The 17,836-nt window shown below is 38.0% G+C and overlaps 1 protein-coding gene across 1 annotated transcript in view; it reads right to left on the bottom strand.

Annotated features, from left to right (window-relative positions):
- The window catches only part of NELL1 (neural EGFL like 1), a 709,438-nt gene that overhangs the window by 266,380 nt on the left and 425,222 nt on the right, over positions 1 to 17,836 (bottom strand). The window contains exon 17 of the mRNA XM_015586345.2: positions 1,017 to 1,139. Coding sequence (XP_015441831.1) covers positions 1,017 to 1,139 — 123 coding nt within the window. The remainder of the gene's footprint in view (positions 1 to 1,016; positions 1,140 to 17,836) is intronic.

Here is a 17,836-nt window from a genome sequence, read left to right as displayed (position 1 = left end):
GTGTTGTGTGTCCTTGGTATAGGTACTGAATCTTTCATGAGAATGGTCATAATATCTAACTCAAAGAGTTTTCTGGGTTTTTCTTTTTGTACATTTTGTCTTTTTTCATTGTGATTGTGTCTCTTTCCTCTTTGGTTGATTCAGTCAGTTAACACATATTTAATGGGTGCCTACACTACACTATGCCAGGCACCATTGTAATTGCTGGGGACAGAGCAGGGAGAGAAAACCAAATGGTTGCACTGATGGAGCTTATAGCCCAAAGGAGAGTCAGACAATACAAGTGTATAAATGTATAACGTTTTATCAGGTTGTATTATGAAGGAAAAATAAAGTAGGGCACAGAGTTAAGAAGAAATAGGGGTTCTATTTTAGACAGAACGGTCAAAGAAAGTTTCTGTGATAAGCAGACAATTGAGTAGAGATCTGAAGAAAATGAGCATGGAGGTTGAGGGGTCAACGAGCACCAAGTTCTGAGACAGGAATGTGGTTGGCATGTTCAAGAAATAGCAAGGAATAACATGGTGATGCAAGGGGGAGAGGGGGGCTGAAAAAAGAGAGGTGCCAGCTGACAGGAGCCAGGGACCAGATTCTGACAGCCCTTATCAACCAAAAAGAGGATTTTAAATTTTATTCTAAATGCAGTTGGAAGCCAGGACCCAAGAGATGTTGAATGTTACCGTGCCCACTTGCCCTCTAAGCAAAGCCTCACGGGAAATGGAAGTAATCAGAGCATCGTTCACAAACTCAAGTCAAGAGGCAAAACTGAACAAAGTGATCAAGTTGTAAAACCATGCCCCTGACCCACACATACACCTTTTTCATTAAACCCAAAATGTTGACTCAAAGCATTTTTCTTTTTATCTGATGCACGGTGCTCTTGCCAGCTAATAAATCAGGAACAGAAACCCTGACCATACTCAGTAACCAGAATGGCAAAAATCGTCTGCCCCATGAATATCGAGACCCCAAGCAGGCTGGCAGCTCACAGTATTCCCTTACGGCAGCAAGCCTACCTTTGCAGATGGTCCCATTCCCCACGTAGCCAGGTTTGCAGGTACAGCTGTGTCCCTGGACAGTGTTGGTGCAGATGGCATTCTTATCACAGTTGTGCTGCCCATTGCCACATTCATCATGCTCTGTTTGCAGGGTGAAAAAGAAAGAGAGACACCTTTTCTTAAGTTGGGATCAATGATGTTGAAAAAATTAGCTGAAATTCCCCCAATAGAAATGACTATTCCGTATTAAGATCTTACTGTATGCCTCGCAGTTTCTATGCCTGATGTGGTGAAATCTCAACTCTAAAAGATGGATACTATTATGCCCACTTTGCAGGTAAAGTAACTGAGCGCCAGAGAAGTCAAATGACTTATGCATGTCACAGAATTGATATGTGCTTCTAAGGTTATCACCTCTTCCATGCTCTGCAAAGGTTTCTGCAGAGACGACAAGGCAGTGATTCTCAAAAGGGGGGTAATTTCGTGTCCTCTCTACCCCTAGAAACATTTACAGTGTCTAACAATATTTTTGGTTATCATGATTTGGAGTAGGGGATGCCACTAAAATCTAGTAATAGAGGACAGGGATGCTGCTGAGCATTTTATGGGGCACAGCAGAGCCCGCCACAACTAAGAATTCTTTGATGTAAAATGTCAATGGTGCCAAGGTTGGGAATCCTTCCTCTAAGATTAGAAAAGAGAAAATCCTACATGAGAAATTCTATGGCTTCTTTAGAACAAAGAGTGAAATGAAAAAGGAAAACCCAGTAACTATATTCTGGCAAAGGAGCACTGACCACAAATATTTTCAAAAGACTGGCAGTGGTCACTGGAATGTTGTGAGCACAGGGTTGTGCTCTGAGTAGAAAAGCGATTTACTCTCAAGACTCTCTTTAAGGGCCTTCAGCAGTTTAACTCTAATTTTCCATAAAGCCCATTGTCATGGGGTTCAGAGTTTAACCTCCAGGTTTAATATGTAGTAATATGTAGTAATATAGCTAAGCACACATACGCACACCCACACACACACACATTTGAATAGTGGTGACATCCTTAATCCACAAGATATGCGGGGGGGGCGGGGTGGGGAGGGACATCTAACACTACAAAATGAACTGAAAGATTCCAAGTTAGAAATCAAGATTTCACAGATAACTATACTTTCCACTCATAATCAGGAAGTTTAAAAAGTCATCTAAATGACTACTCTGTAAATAAATAATATGAGAAACTTTATGCTCTTTAATCCCTTTAACATCTGCTAGTATAACTTCATAGAAATTTTAAAAAGGAAAATCAAGTAGGGTTATTAATTCATAAAATGTTATAAAACAAGAGTTGAAATTCCAGCTAGAAATCCCAAAGAAATAACACCGCTTGAACAAAACTAAAAATTCAATAGTTTGTAACTATAGTGTCCTATTAGATCAATGTAGGAATCAATTGAAATATCATCTATCTTCATTAATTTTTATTCTAAATTTTTTAACAAAGAGCCAGTAATGAGAAAGGTTAAATTCTACAAAGTAGAACTGTTTTAGTCACCACATGCAATTAAAGTAAAGCACAAACATGCATTTACTCTTGATTTAACACCTTGGATTTTTTCCAAAGAAAATTTTTCTTTGGGCCTTAAGACCAACCGAAACTGTCAATGAGAAATGTGCGCCAGCTAGCAAGCAGTGAAAAGGGAAGAGAAGATTTATGAGGACACACTTCTGGTCTGTGCTAAAGTCATCTCCAGCAAACTCCAAAAGTAGTACAACCCTGTGGATGTCTGATCAAATTTACAGACCTATCATGTACCTGGTATGGGCCAGTACGACACCAAATGACACTAGGAACACACTTCAACTCCAAGAGCTTTCCATCTCCTTATTTAAATTCACTTAATGTATAATTATTAGTGTCTGCAGGGGGAATGCAAGAATGAATAGATATGATCTTGGCTCAAATAAACGTTTTATTAGGGGCCACCAGACAGCAATATGTAACACAATGGAGAAGAGAATGAGGTATAAGTAGGTGACCTTATATTTTTATCATACGCACAAAACATTTTAGAGTGAAAGGGGATTCTGCTAATAATTACACTGGGATAATAAGCGTAACTCAGAATGACCTAAGCAAACCTGCAAGTGTGGTCATGCCAGATAAACAGGAGCAAAGATAAACTGGAGTAAGAGTTCATTGGAAGAAATTTCTGCTAATAGGCAGAAAAGTCTTCTTGTAAGACATAGTATTTGAACTAATCTTTTTAAAATGGTCATCATTTTATTAGCCAGAATTGCCCATGAAAGTTACTCCAGATAAAAGAAACTATAAAAAAAGGTATGGTTTTGTGCAACATTCCAAAAGTTTGGTCTATCCTTACCTACCTGATCTTTATTTTTAGCTTTATTGATGTACAATTGAAAAAACTGTAAAATATTTAAAGTGCACAAAGTGATGATTTGATATATCTATATACTGTGAAAAGATTCTCCGCAGCTAGTTAATTAACACGTTCACCCTAGCTGGTCTTATTTCCCAATATTCTTGAAGCAAATCCTCTTTTCTAATGAAGTGGCCCATCACTGTGCTGCAAATGTATGAGCTCATTCCTTCCTTTCTAGTTTGTCATGTTGTCTCACTGACTCAAACTACTCTCTCCCAACATAGCTGGAATATCTGTGCCCCTGCCTGGCTTCGAACACCACTACATACTCATGCTCTTGCCATAAAGCTTTCCACATCTGCCCTCCATACCACGTGAATTTTATCTATTTTGGAACTTTTATTAAATTTAATATCTTTGCATCTCTGGAGGCAATCATATTAAAATATGTGGTAATATTTATGAGTTTTATCATTAATGTCTTATTAACTAATTAGCCTATTGACCATTTGGGGGGGGAAAAGTGCAGCTGCCAGCATTAATTGAATTTTCATAAACGTGCTCTTTGAGGCTGAAGCAAATCTGACCGGTTTTCAATGTGAAAATAAAATATAAAAACTGTCCTTGGAGTTATTTCTAAACAGAACTTGTCTCTAATCTTAATGTAAAAAATGTATATGGTGATCAGTATTTAACAATTTTTTTCATGTGGTAAATTTCAAAGCACGGAAAAACAAAGCAGAACATTACATTCTGCACAAAAACATTGCTTTTTTCTCTGCATTTTCTTGCTATCCTTGTTGTGCAGGCAGCAAACTTCACAGCAACCAGTTGGATTATGTTTCCTTGGTGTTGATGGTAGCTCTTGGGGAGATGTCTTCCAGACAGGTGAAGAGGTGTGACATCATCAGAGCACGGATGACCTCAAAGATATTGCTGCCCTGGCTTGGGATGCTTTCCCAGCATCCTTTCAATCAACATCAGTCTGAAGTATACATGGCTGATCGTGTGCTCGGGACTGTCTTTCTTGAACAGGATGCAGGAGTTCAGCACTCTAATGTTCAGTAGGTGGCAAAAGAATTTCTTTTACCAAAACTTGTGACTTTTCCACTCAGTGGGATGAGAAGTGAGCATCTGAGCAGCTGAGTCTGCTGCTCCCAAATTCTCATTACAATCCACAATGACACATGGCTTTTTAGTTTTCTTTCCATTTCTGTTGTCTGTTTCAATCACAGTATCATTGTGGAATGCTGACAACATTGTCACCACCTTCTTGTCACACCAATTCAGTGCCGTAAGTTCACCACAGAATCTGCTACAGTCGTCCCCTTTGCAATCCTTTTTTTCAGATCATTCAGCATCTGCTTTCTGTTCAAATGAGCTGACCCAACTGCATCAGTCTGATTTTGATGTAATTCTCTAAAAAGCATGGGAGATGTATGGCAAACTTTGGAGGTAAGGTTAGAACTGTAATCTGCGAGTTATCTTGGGATAAACACTGCAGCCGCAAACGCCACCAGCGATATTTGGTATTTTCTAGCCAAACGGGAAACAGGTTAACTCTGATGAGAGGAATTGCAGCATATTTTCTACAGCCTTCATTTTGCCTGTCACTACTTCACGTAAGGGTATTGAGCCAGAGCGTGCCAAGCATTGAACTAAACATTATACGTATATCATTTAATTCTCCCAACAATCATATGAAGTAAGTTTGCTCATTTTCCAGTGAAGGAACTAAAAGAAAAAGACATGAAATAATTTGCCTAAGATCAGAAAACTAGTAAGTGGGGTAGCTTGAATTTGTGACTCTAGACACGGGGGCAGTGACCACCACATCAGTGCACAGTTGGAAGCACTTTAGATGTGGCTGAAACTAAGCCAAGGCATGCGGAAATGATTCTACAAAGCCCCAAACAACAAATGTCTTCTTCTATAATGGCCCCTAATTCCTACTTAAGATCCTACCGATCTCCAAGGGCAAAGGTACAAAACTTCCATATTTCATTATCTGTAGTCGTGCCCAAGTTTTCAAAGTAACTAGTACCTTCAAAACTATGACAGAAATGGCCAAAGAAATGGTTTCTTTCTAAAAATATAAAAATATTAGATTCTCTTCCAGTTCTTGGAGATGCGACCAAAGGTGAAAGACAAGCTCTTGTGAGAGGTGGCATGACACAGGGGTGAAGGGCATAGACATTAGAACCGCACAGGCTGGGTTATGGGTTAGGTGATCCTGGGATTGCCACTTACTAACTATGCGAAGTTGAATCACTCAGCCGATCTCTCAATCTTAGTTTCCTAATAGGTACAATGTGGATAATAATAGAACCTATTTCTTTGGGTGGCTGTGAGAATTAGTTACTATAGGTAAAATACTTATCACAGCACATTGTGACTAGTACGTGCTCCACAAGTATAAGCTATTTTATTATCATTAATATTATGACTACTACTAGTAGTAGTACTTCTAATAGTATTAGCACTACTGTTACCACTACTGCAATTACTTGCAAGCATGCTTAATTGTTGGATAGTGGTTAAAATTGGTTAAGAAAATTTTGTTTCCTTTATAGGCTGGCAGTTCAGGCAGAAAGGCTGTTAATACATAGGCTTTCAAAGATAATTAAATTAGAATACCTTTTTGAAGATCCAAAGAAGTATTTGCTTAGGTCACCAAGAAAAAAAGACTATGGATTGAGAAGATGAAGGATGTATGTTTAGAATTCTTGTATCACCAGAGTTTGCTTATAGTATATTTGGAGTAACAAACATCTCAGGACAAAGGACAATGTTTGTGGCAGCAAGCAGTCTCTCCACTGATAATAATTATTGTTATGCGGGTTATATTTATTGAGCACTCATGAAGCACTGTCATTATCACTTACTTCCTTTCTCCTTCCTCTTCTTTACTCTTTTAAAGGATAGTTCTGAAGGACTCTAACTAATCTACCTCTGTAACACTGTAATCAATTGTAATCAATAGCTACTGTCAATTAACACAATGTTTTCCTTAAAGAATTAATCGGCACCCAAACAAGCTACTGAAACAGTCAATTCAGCTGTGGCTATAAATGCCTCATGTTTGGGGTCTGGACTGATTGTGGCTTTACTTCATTCAAAGTAATCTCTATTTTACTTTACAAAATTGTAATAGTGACCTCATCTGGATATGCCAAGCAGGTCTTATCAGTTATAGTTTACAAACGAAGAAATTGGGGTTTGGAGCACATAAGAGGCTTTTTCTATAAGTACATAGACAAGAAGTTTTATACTAGAAACTGAAACTCCCATCTCCTCATTCCTTTCACATTCTTTCCAAATTCCCACTTTATTGTGTGACCAAAAAAATTTCTACAATGTTGGCCACAGTGCAGGTAATAATTTTTTTAAAAAAATCTAGATTTACAAGGAAGTTACAAAAGTAGTACAAAAAGTCCCTTGTGTCATTCACCCCGCTTCCCTCAATAGTACCACCTTATACAGCTGTAGTACAATATCAAAACCAGAAAACTGATATTGGTATAGTTGTGTTAACTAGTCTACAGACCTAATTCAGTTTCGCCATTTTTAAAACTGCTTTCATTATGTGTGTATACATGTGCACAGTTCTAAGACATATTAACCCACATACAAGTTCATGTACCCACCATCACAATCATGCTATATATCTTTGTGTTTGCACCTACTCCACATTCCCCCATACCCATCACCCCCAATCCCTGTCCCTGTCAACCACTGGTATATGTTCTCCATCTCTATAATTTTATCACTTAGAGAATGTTACACAAGTAAATGTTACAGTAAGTAAATTTTGAGGTTAACCTTTTCCATTAAGCATAATGAGCTCTATCCAGACTGTTGTGTCAATAGTTTATTCCTTTTTATTGCTGGGCAGTATTCCACTGTATAAATATATCAGTTTTCTCAACCATTTATTCACTGAAGGACATTTGGATTGTTTGTATTTTGCTATTATGACTAAAGCTGCTATGAACATCTGTATACAGGGTGTTGCGTGAACATACAGTTTCATTACTCCGGAATATGTGTCCAAAGTGTTAGTACAGGGTCACCTGATAAGTGTATGTTTTCGTTTTGTAAAAAACTTCCAAAATATTTTTCAAAATAGCTGTACCATTTTCCATTCCTACCAGCACTGTATGAGTGAGTAATCAGGTTTCCCCATATCGCTGCCCTCATTTGGTATCGCCTCTTGTTTCATATTAGTCACACATGTGTGTGTTGTGATAACGCATTGTGATCTTAATTTTCATTTTGCTAATAGCTGATGATGTTGACCATTTTCCACGTGTTCATTTGCCACCTATATCTTTTCTGTTATGTCTTTTGCTCATTTTATAATTCTTTTCTGTTGAGTTTTGAGGACTCTTCATATACTCTAGATATAAGGCCTTTGCTGGATATGTTGTTTTCACATATTTTCTCACTACCTATAGGTTGTATTTTCATTCTCTTAGCAGTCTTTCACAATGGAAAATGTTTTACTATTGATGAAATTCAATTAACCTATTTTTCTATTTTAAGGATAGTGCTTTTAATGTCATATCTAATAACTCTTCGTCTAACTCTAGGTCCCAAAGATTTTCTCCTATTTTTCCTAACAGTGTTTTTGAAAGGCTATTTTCCTCCATTGAGCTGCTTTTCACCTTTGTCAAAAACCAATTAGTTATAATTGTGTTGATCTGTTTCTGGGTTCTCCACTCTCTCATTGATCTATGTGTCCATCTATTCTGTGGACAATAATACTGCGTTGATTACTGTAGGTATAGAGAAAGCCTTAATATTATATAGAGTGACTTTCCCCCACCATATTCTTCTTTTTCAAAATTGTTTTAGTTTTTCTACTTCTTCTGCATTTTTACATAAATCTTAACGTCCATTTCTACAAAAAGTCTTACATTAATTTTAATAGGAATTATGTTAAACTTATAGATCAATTCATGGAAAACTGACATCTTTACTATAGTGAGTCTTCCAAACCATGATTATTTAATTAGTCTTTGATTTCTTTCATTAGGGTTTTCACCATATAGATCTTTACACGCTTTCTTGGATTTATAACTAGTTTTTTTCGTTTTACTTTGGGACAACTGTATATGATATTATGTTTTTAATTTTGGTTTCCACATATTGTTTGCTAGCATACAGGAATAAAATTGATTTTTGTGTGTTGATCTTATACTTTAAGATTTTGCTGAACTCACTTTTTCTACAATTTTTTTTTTAGATTCCTCAGGATTGTCTACATAGACAATTATGTCATCTGTAACCAGGACCAGCTTATTTCTCCCTTTCCAATCTGTATACTTTATTTCCTTTCATTGGCTTGTTGAACTGGGTAAGATTTCCAGTGCCAGGATGCACAAGAGCAGTGGAAGCAGGTATGATTGGTTTGTTACCAATCTTAGGGAGAAAACACTCAGTCTTTCACCATTAAGTAAAATGTTAGCTCCACCTCATACGGCCTTGTCAATCCTGGGTGGCAGTGGAGTGTCCCACCGTTGGGTCCAACTGACAAAGAAATTGGGAGAGAATGGAGAGAATGCAATTAATTTTGCATTGTACTGCTCAGTTCGGTCTTTGTGCTGCTGGGTGCAGTGAAGGCCCAACTCCACTCTGGGCCTTACTAATCTTAGTACAGAGGGGGTATCACAGCACCACCTGATTCTGCCAAGCAGGTTTTCCATTGACATATGGATAAAGTAGAATGGGTATTTGCAAAAAGGTTTTCTGTTCTGTTGGGCCTCCTTTTTCCTAGTTCCGTCTCTAGAGGGACTGGTCGGCTTTTCCTGTTTTGTTTTGTTTTGTTTTTTCTCCATGCCAGTTGGTTTCAGGTGTCTTCAGCTCCCCATCAAGGATATAAGAGAGGCAAAAAGAAAAAAGGTAACTCATACCTTTTTTCCTCAAGCCCAAAGTTCCTAGGTAGTCCAACTTCTTTTCACCTTTTTGGTGAGTCTTCCTGAGCATTTGTTGTGTTATGCCCAAGGGTTTTGTTTTGTTTTGTTTTTCAGTTGTAAGAGGAAGGACCTGGGAGGAATGGGGCTAGTCTATCTAGGCCAGAAGTCTTCGGTGTATTTAATTTTTAAGAAACTAGTCACTTTCATTCTCTGCCTTTATAAACATTACTAATAAATGAAATTTTTTCATAAGTATACTACGAGCAGATTTATTAATTTAGCACATTTAGTGAGCACATACTATGAGCCGGATGCTGCTGTAAATGTGTTATAGGACTCATATGAGTTAACTATTATCATTCCTATTTTCTGAATGAGGAAAGGGGAACAGAGGGGTTGTCAGGGGTCCAAGGTTATAGAGAGGTAGATTTAAACTAAGGCAGTCAAACTATGGCAGAAGGATTAGAGCCATGGAGTGATTATTCACTCTTGAACTCTCTTAATTTCTTATAATCAACCCATCACCAAGACTTGATGATTTTTCTTCCTAAGTATTTTCAAATTCGAATTCATTCTTATGTCTTTATTTCCATTTCCACCACCCTCTTCCAAGCTACCATTATCACCCAGGCTACCAACATCTCACCCACATGTAAGCCTCCATCAATTGGGCAACTACTAAAGCTCAACAAAGCCCCTCTCATTCACTACTGCCCATCTTCAATTGATTCTTCATACTGAACTTAAAACAATCTTCTAGGAATTCAAATGTGATCAACTTGCCATTGTTCTAAAACACTTCAGTTACTTTCTGTTGGTCATATAAAAAATGTGGACATTTTTAACATGACCTCCTAGGTCCCTCACAGTCATTCCCTCCCCTAACGACCTCAGTTCATTTTCACTTATGCCTGCTCTGCTCCAACCACACTGCCTTCATCTCCTTTCTCAAAAGGGCCTTGTTCCCTTGGGTCACAGGCACTTTCATATGTTCTTCCTTCTTGGCCCAGTTAAGACTTGCTTATCCTTGGTATCTCAACTCCGTCCTCACCTCCTCAGAAAATGAAAGAACTGATTTCCTTGACAGGGAGGTTTTCCTTATCATATACTGATATAACACTCAGCTCCCCTCCTTCATAGGGCTAATCACAGTTATAAATTTACATTTTTTACTGTGTTACTGTTTCACTAATGTTTGTCTTCTTTACCAGAGCACAAATGAGGATAGAACATACCTATTTTCTTTATCCCTTTTCTTTTCAGAGCTTCTGAAACAGCAAGTACCTAATATAAATACCCATTTATGGAAAAAAATTTAAAAAAGGATAAATGGATGGATGAATGGGTGAGTGGATGGATGGAAGGAAGGAAGGAAGGAAAGAAGTAAGGAAGGAAGGAAATAAGGGAGGAAAGGAGGAAGGGAAAGGAAAAAGGAAGAAGAGAAAGAGGAAGAGAGGGAGGAAAGATGAAAGGACAGAGGAAAGAAGAGAGTGTTACTGTCTTTAACATTGCAGAGAGGTCAGAGAGAATTAAGACAAGAAAAAGGTAACTAAATCAGGCAGCTGGGGAACGTTTAGAAGAGCTTATAATTGAAATATAATCAGGTAATGATATGTTGATATATTTATTTATCATTGTGACTGTGAGAAAAGAATGTGGTTTTGGGGGCTCTCTTTGAGGCAGGCCATTTCTTTCATAAAGAATTGCTAAAGACACAAGCCATGTACCGTGAGAAAATATTTGCAAATCATATATCTTATTAGTGACTTGAATCCAGAATACATGAAGAAACTTTACAACCCAATAATAAAAAGGTAACCCAATTAGAAAATGATAAAAGTATTTAAATAGACATTTCTCCAAAGAATATATACAAATGGCTAATATGCACATGAAAAGATGCTCAACATCTTCAGTAATCAGGCAACTTCAAAGCAAAACCACAGTGGGATAGCACTTCACACCCACTAGAGTGGTTATAATCAAAGAGACAGACAATAGCGAGTGCTTATAAGAATGTGGAGAAATTGGATCCCTTGCACATTGCTAGTGGGAATATAAAATATTTGGAAATTACTCTGGCAGCTCTACAAACTATTAAAGATAGGGTTACCACATGTTTCAGCAATTTCACTCCTAGGTATATAAACAAGAAAAATGAAAACATATGTCCACATAAAGACTTTCCCATGAATGTTCAGATCAGCATTATTCACAATAGCCAAAAGGTGGAAACAACCCAAATATTCATCAACTGATGAATGCATAAAGAAAATATGATATATGCATATAGTGGAATATGATTTAGTCATAAAACAGAATGAAGCACTGCTGCATACTACAATATGTATCATGGATAAACCACAAAAACATTTTGCTATGTGAATGAACTCTGACACAAAAGACCACATGTTATATGATCCCATGATCCCATATACATAACATGTCCAGAATAGGCAAATCTACAGAGACAGAAAGTAGACTAGTGGTACCAAGGGCTAAGCCTCAGGGAATGGGGAATGATCGTTAATGGGAACCTGTATTCTCCTTGGGGTGATGAAAATGTTCTAAAATTAGATTATAATAGGTATACAATTCTGAAAATATACTTAAGGCCACTAAATAATACACTTTAGGGAGGTAAACTTTATGTTAATTATATCTCAATAAAGCTATTAGAATTATGAAGAATACATAATTCTACATAGTTCTGAAATAAGTTAACACATTTATCTCTGTGTCCATGTTTTAAGACGGGATGTAAAGATTCATCAGAAGTCATTCTTGGATGAAATGTTCTTCCATGAATGAGGATTAGAAATGTTATTTTGCTAATATTCTAAAAATATTCCATATAGTCCAGCATTTATTTAATGGTTTAATATTTTGGGGAAAAGTAATTATATATAAAATGTACACATTACAAGATGATGCCCAGTTTCCTTATGTGTAATCTGAAAATCTACACTTTAGGCTCAAGGACATATGTTATTTATAATCTACCAGTGCATGAATTCAAGAAATAGTTTTTAAGTTAAAATAAGTATGACTCTAAGCCCCCTATTTGCCAGGATGGACAATTAAATCTCATTCATTATTGGGCTCTTTTCCACCCCATTATGCCCTCAGCAGGATCCCAGTACAGTCCTGGGAGTCTTAGACAAAAGCCTGTGAGACAGCTATCTGATTTTACACCGGTTATTACCCTACTCCATAAAAAGGAGGCTTAAAGCCCTGCTAATTGCCTGATAAACTCAGGTACAGAGATCTTTGCCAAGAGCAGGTACCCCAGTATCAGGCACCTGAATTTTGGAGTGTTCCACAAATCCATTCTCTCCACTCTGGGGGGAAACATCTTATCTTCCTTCTTCTGGATCAAAGTGAGTCTAATTTAAACCCCTTTCACCTTCTCAAACACCGAACCCTATAATCCCAGAGCCTTCTGGACAACTTGGTCTTGTTGAAATGTATACTAACTCTTTGCAAAGAGGCTTTGGGTCTCCTAGACTGAAAGCTGTCCTTGATTCAAAGCCCTGAGTAAGGTTATGGGCAGAACAGATACAGTACTAGGGGAGCAGAGAAGAAGGTAGGGATGAAAAGTGGAAGGGAACTAGTTTCCATTCTTTTGTATATATGTGACTTGCATAAAATAGTCTTTTATTTTTATTATTTTTATATACAACCTTTCTAATTTCTGCACAACAGTAAGAAACAAAACATAAAGCAGTAATTCGAGTAGTGTTTTTCTACTTGGATATATAGTATTATGCATTAAGCACAGCGGGTTATATATAACATGTATTAATCATTTACATATATTTGTACATACATAGAAAATCTATAAAAATGTACATTAAACTATTAACAGTGATTTACACTGAGGGCATTAGATAGAGGATAAATAGGAGGCACTTATACTCTTTCATTCACTTTGTACTTCTGAATTTTTTATAAAACCGACATGTATCGTTTTATCATTAAACGATACTTTTTTGTTTTGCTTTTCGTTTTGTTTTTTAAAAAGAAAGAAAATGGTTTCCAGCTATATCCAAGTTCATATGGAAAGACAAAGCTTTAGTGGTTGACAGATTAGGATGTAAATCCCAGAAAGATGTGACAAACTCTCTGTGATCCAATGTGTGTATAAAACTCAAATAATGATGCCATCTCCAAAGAGTAGAAAACTTGGTTTAGTCTCAATTTCCACAGATCTGTACAGATTCTACTACAGAGAATATGACAAAGAAGCATTTATATAATGCATATTTATGGGAAAATCTTTGTAAAGCATCTGGTATCATTTTTGGCACATAGTAGGTGCCCTAAAAATGGCAGAGGCCCTCACCACCACCACCATTGTTATCATCATCATCCCAGTGTTGTGTTGGCCTGTGTTTTCCATGAACCCTTCCTCAATAATTTCAGGAAGATTTTACTAGGAGCTTTGTTACTCTCCTGTATGTCCCCAAGGCTCTGACTCCAAACCCAGAGTCGTCACTTGCTCAACTGTGTGATCTAAGCAAGCATACTTAAAATCTCTGAGCCCCGGTGTCGTTACCTGAAAATGGAAGCAGTAAGATCCATCACACAGAGCTGTAGAAAGACTAAGAGAACATGAAAAAAGTGTCTGGCAGCACACCAGCCATATAACACAGATTCAGTGAATGTTAGCTTTGCTCCACAGGGATAATTAGAAATGCATCATTAAACTACAAAATTAATGAAAAGCCGAACTGTAGTCCAGCGTTTCTGGGTTTCTTTTAAAATACCTAGTCCAATAGGAATATCCAAAACAACAATAAAAGAAACAAAACTGTTGTTTGACTTTGGTTTCATCTAACAGTCACGTCAGCATCCCCAAAGTGACCCTTTTTCTAAGGCCCTTTATCCCTCTACTATGAAGAGGGTGGCTTGTGGTTCCTTTGGTTCCATGACTACCCAAAGGAACACTAAAGAAAACTGTCTTAATATGAAACATGGCAAGAAAAACAATGCTGTGTTGATGGTTTTATCACAGAAGTTTGCCATCTTTTTCAGGGATTCTTGGTAAAAATGTGTCGTTCTTTTCCTTTCTGATGCAAGGTGATGGTACAGAAAAATGAAACCCATAAGACTGGCAAAGGGGAAACGTTTATTTTCCTCTCACTTCATCAGTAATTGTGACTCCCTGTCCAGGTGCTCAGGGCTCAGCTGATTTGAGTCCCAAAGAAAAAGAGAACCAAATCAAAGGTAAACACAGAACCCTAAAAAACGTGTTAGCCCTATTACTCTGATTTCTAACATATCCCTCCATTCCTATTGAATTCTTCCTCCATACCCTACTGTGGTGGGTTGTATAATATTCCCCCAAAATTCACGTCCACCAGAAACTCAGAATGTAACCTTATTTGAAAACAGGGTCTTTGCAGATGTAATTAGTTATGAGGCCATGTTGGATCAAGGTGAGCCCTAAATCCAATGGTTGATGCCCTTATAAAAAGAGAAGACACAAATAGATACGCAAAGGGTTTGGAGTTCAGCCGTAAAAGTCAAGGAAAACCAGGAACCACCAGAAGCTGGAAGAGGCAAGGAAGAATTCTTCCCCAGAGCCTTTGGAGAGAGCATGGCCCTGATGACTCCCGGATATTAGATTCTGACCTCCAAAATGTGAGAGAAAAACTTTGTTATCCTAAACCACCCTGTGCATGGCAATTTATTACGACAGCACTAGAAAGCTAATATGCCAAGCTTATGTATAATTTTTCACACCATAAAGTGCTGAGAGGACAGTAGTGGGCTGAGAGTCCTGATGCCCTTCACTGTTTCCTAGAAAAGAGGCTTTAGAGGATAGAGGGAAAGGGGACAGGGATACAAGTCCATAATGACATCATCTGCCTGTGTTGTGGGGGAAGGAGAAGAACAAAGGTTTTAGAGATAGACAGGCTGAGTTTGAACCACAGCCCCCACAGGAAGCAACTAAGATAGGAGTAAGTCTCTTAAGTCTTCTGAGACTTAATTTCTCCATCTTTAAAGCAGAGAGAATACTATTTACCTTTCTGTGGAGTTGTAAGCATTAAGAAAAATACAACAGAAAGGTTTACACAGTGCCTAATGTATACTAAATGATCAATAATTATTAGCTATTTTTTTTTTTAATTAGTCTAAATCATAGCTTGGACTATGAAAATTAGAAAACTGGAAAAGATATGTGAGGCCAACAACCAAAGGAAATACCACCCTGGAAATATTAAAGTATATAGATACTGAGATTGAAAGAGGCTAAGCATCTGTCTCTGCTGCCTCCGCTCTCTGATAGGTATGCCTGGGAATGTGCATTAATAAGACAATCCCTGGAGTACAGGAAGACCCTAAGATTTCTCAGCCTCATGACCTGGGGTGTATACTTTCTCGGTTGACAATCCATAAATTGTCCTCTTCCTTCTGTGTTGCTGGCTGAGTTCACCTACCATAGAGGGTGTAATATCAGATACTTCCCTCAGTACAGAGCCACCCTCAGTACAGAGCTGAGTGGGGCCTGGTGGATATAAGGTAAGTGTGCTGAGAGGTTTCTGTGATTTCCTCCATGAGTAAAGAGGAAGGGAAAAAGAAGAAGAGGGGAAGGAGGACAAAGAAAAAATATATTATGAGAACTTTATGGTCCTCACTCTGCCCTTAGTTGCCTTCTTCTCTTCCAGACCATGTATGTGTAAAGAACAGGTCAAAAAAGCCACTTTCTTCAATAGTAGGTAATTATTCAGCACCTATTAAGTGCTCTTAAGTGCTAGGCACTAGGGCAAAGATACATACTGGTCCCACCCTCATAAAGTCTATTATCTAGAGACAAAACAGGCCCTTCTAATCCCAGATGAAAAGAGCTAGACATAATAATACCCAGCAGGGGACAAGTGGTCTGGGTGGACTTCCTGGAGGAAGTGACATATGATAGGACTGACTGGAAATTAACCAGGCAAATGAAATGAGGGTCAACTCTTAAGATGATAGATTAGATTAGATTAGATTAGATAGACAGATAGATAGATGATAGATGATAGACAGACAATAAACAGAGAATAGATAGATAGATGATAGATGATAGACAGACAGACAATAAACAGGGAGACTCATACAGAGAGACATTATGACAAGGTGATAGATCTAGGAAAATTGCTCCCAATGAACACTGAGATGGAAACACAAGGCATAGAAAATAACCTCCTATTTCTATACATAATGTGCACATTGTGGGGCCAGAATTGCTTTCCAAAGGAAAACAAAGTTGCCTGAAATAAGTCAGATGTACCTCTCTCTCCATCAGTGGTTACCTCCTGGCGTTCACACATAGTAATAAAAATCATTTTCTTCTCTGTGTCTATAGCAAATTTTTTAAAAAAAAAAAAAAAAAAGGCCACAATGGTCTCCCATCTCATATACTATTCTGCAATGTGACCTTGCTCTTCCTCATCAAGAGGTCCAGTCTAATTACCTTCCCTTTGAATCTGGGCTGCTTTTAGAAATGTGTTTGCAACCAAGGGAATGTGGCAGAAAGTATGTTGTGTGACTTCCAAGGCCAGGTCAGGAGTCTGGCAGCTTTTGGAATGCTCGTTCTCTGAATGCTCCATCTCAGGAGGTTAATTCTTAGAACACCTGTCATGCTGTGAAAAGCTGAAGACACATAGGCAGACAGAGATATATATTCCAGTCACTGGTCCCAGCTGAGCCCAGCCTTGGAGGATTATCAACCCAGGCACCAGACATGTGAGGAAAGAAGGCTCAGACGATTTCCCAGCCCTTGAAGTCTTCCCAGCTGAGACCCAGATACCAAGGAGATACAAGCCATCCTTGCTGGGCCCTGTTTGGATTATTCACACATGGAATTTATGAGCACAGTAAACTGGTGGTTGTTTTACAACACTTAGTTTGAGTGGTCTTTACAGAGCAATGGATAACCAGACAGTATCCCTGGGTATGAGCCCAAGGCCTGGTGTGAATCAGAATCTGAATGAGGTCTTGCAGAACTAGGCTGAAATGAAATCAAAGACTGTATTTGTTCCTCTAAGATAGCCTTCTATCTTCAAAGGGAGGTATATTAAAGGATGCCTCACTATCTGTCAGTTGTTTCACACTGTCTTTATTCTGCAAAATCTTCAGTTATCACCCAATATAGATGGAACCTAAAATTAACCCAAAGAAGGGCAATTTTGTAGCAATCAAAATATATTTTCATCAACATCAACTAAATGATTGCCCTGGGAACCTCGATCTGTATGTTGATGTCACTGTCAAAACCTGTCACCAAATTCTACATTCAGTTCCTCTGGTTGATGCTGACAATGTATTAATAGAGGAGGAAGTAGAAAATCATACCAAAAAAGCCTTTGGCTTTCTTGGAGAGTTTACAGGAAGCCAGAAGCAGAGATAAAGGTCACAGACAAGGTTCTGTTCTCCCTAAAGGTGGGGAAATGCAGTGATTAGAAATCTGAGCTCTGGACACACCCAGTCTTGGATTAAAGTCTCAGCTCTGCTACTTAATGGCTGTGTGAACTCACACTTGTGATGTGTTCTCT

This window comes from Pteropus alecto, unplaced genomic scaffold (genome assembly GCF_000325575.1).
Source record: "Pteropus alecto unplaced genomic scaffold, ASM32557v1 scaffold71, whole genome shotgun sequence".
In the NCBI taxonomy this organism is placed as follows: Eukaryota; Metazoa; Chordata; class Mammalia; order Chiroptera; family Pteropodidae; genus Pteropus; species Pteropus alecto.
Note: the sequence above shows the minus strand (reverse complement) of the source record. Positions and strands in the feature narration are given on the sequence as shown.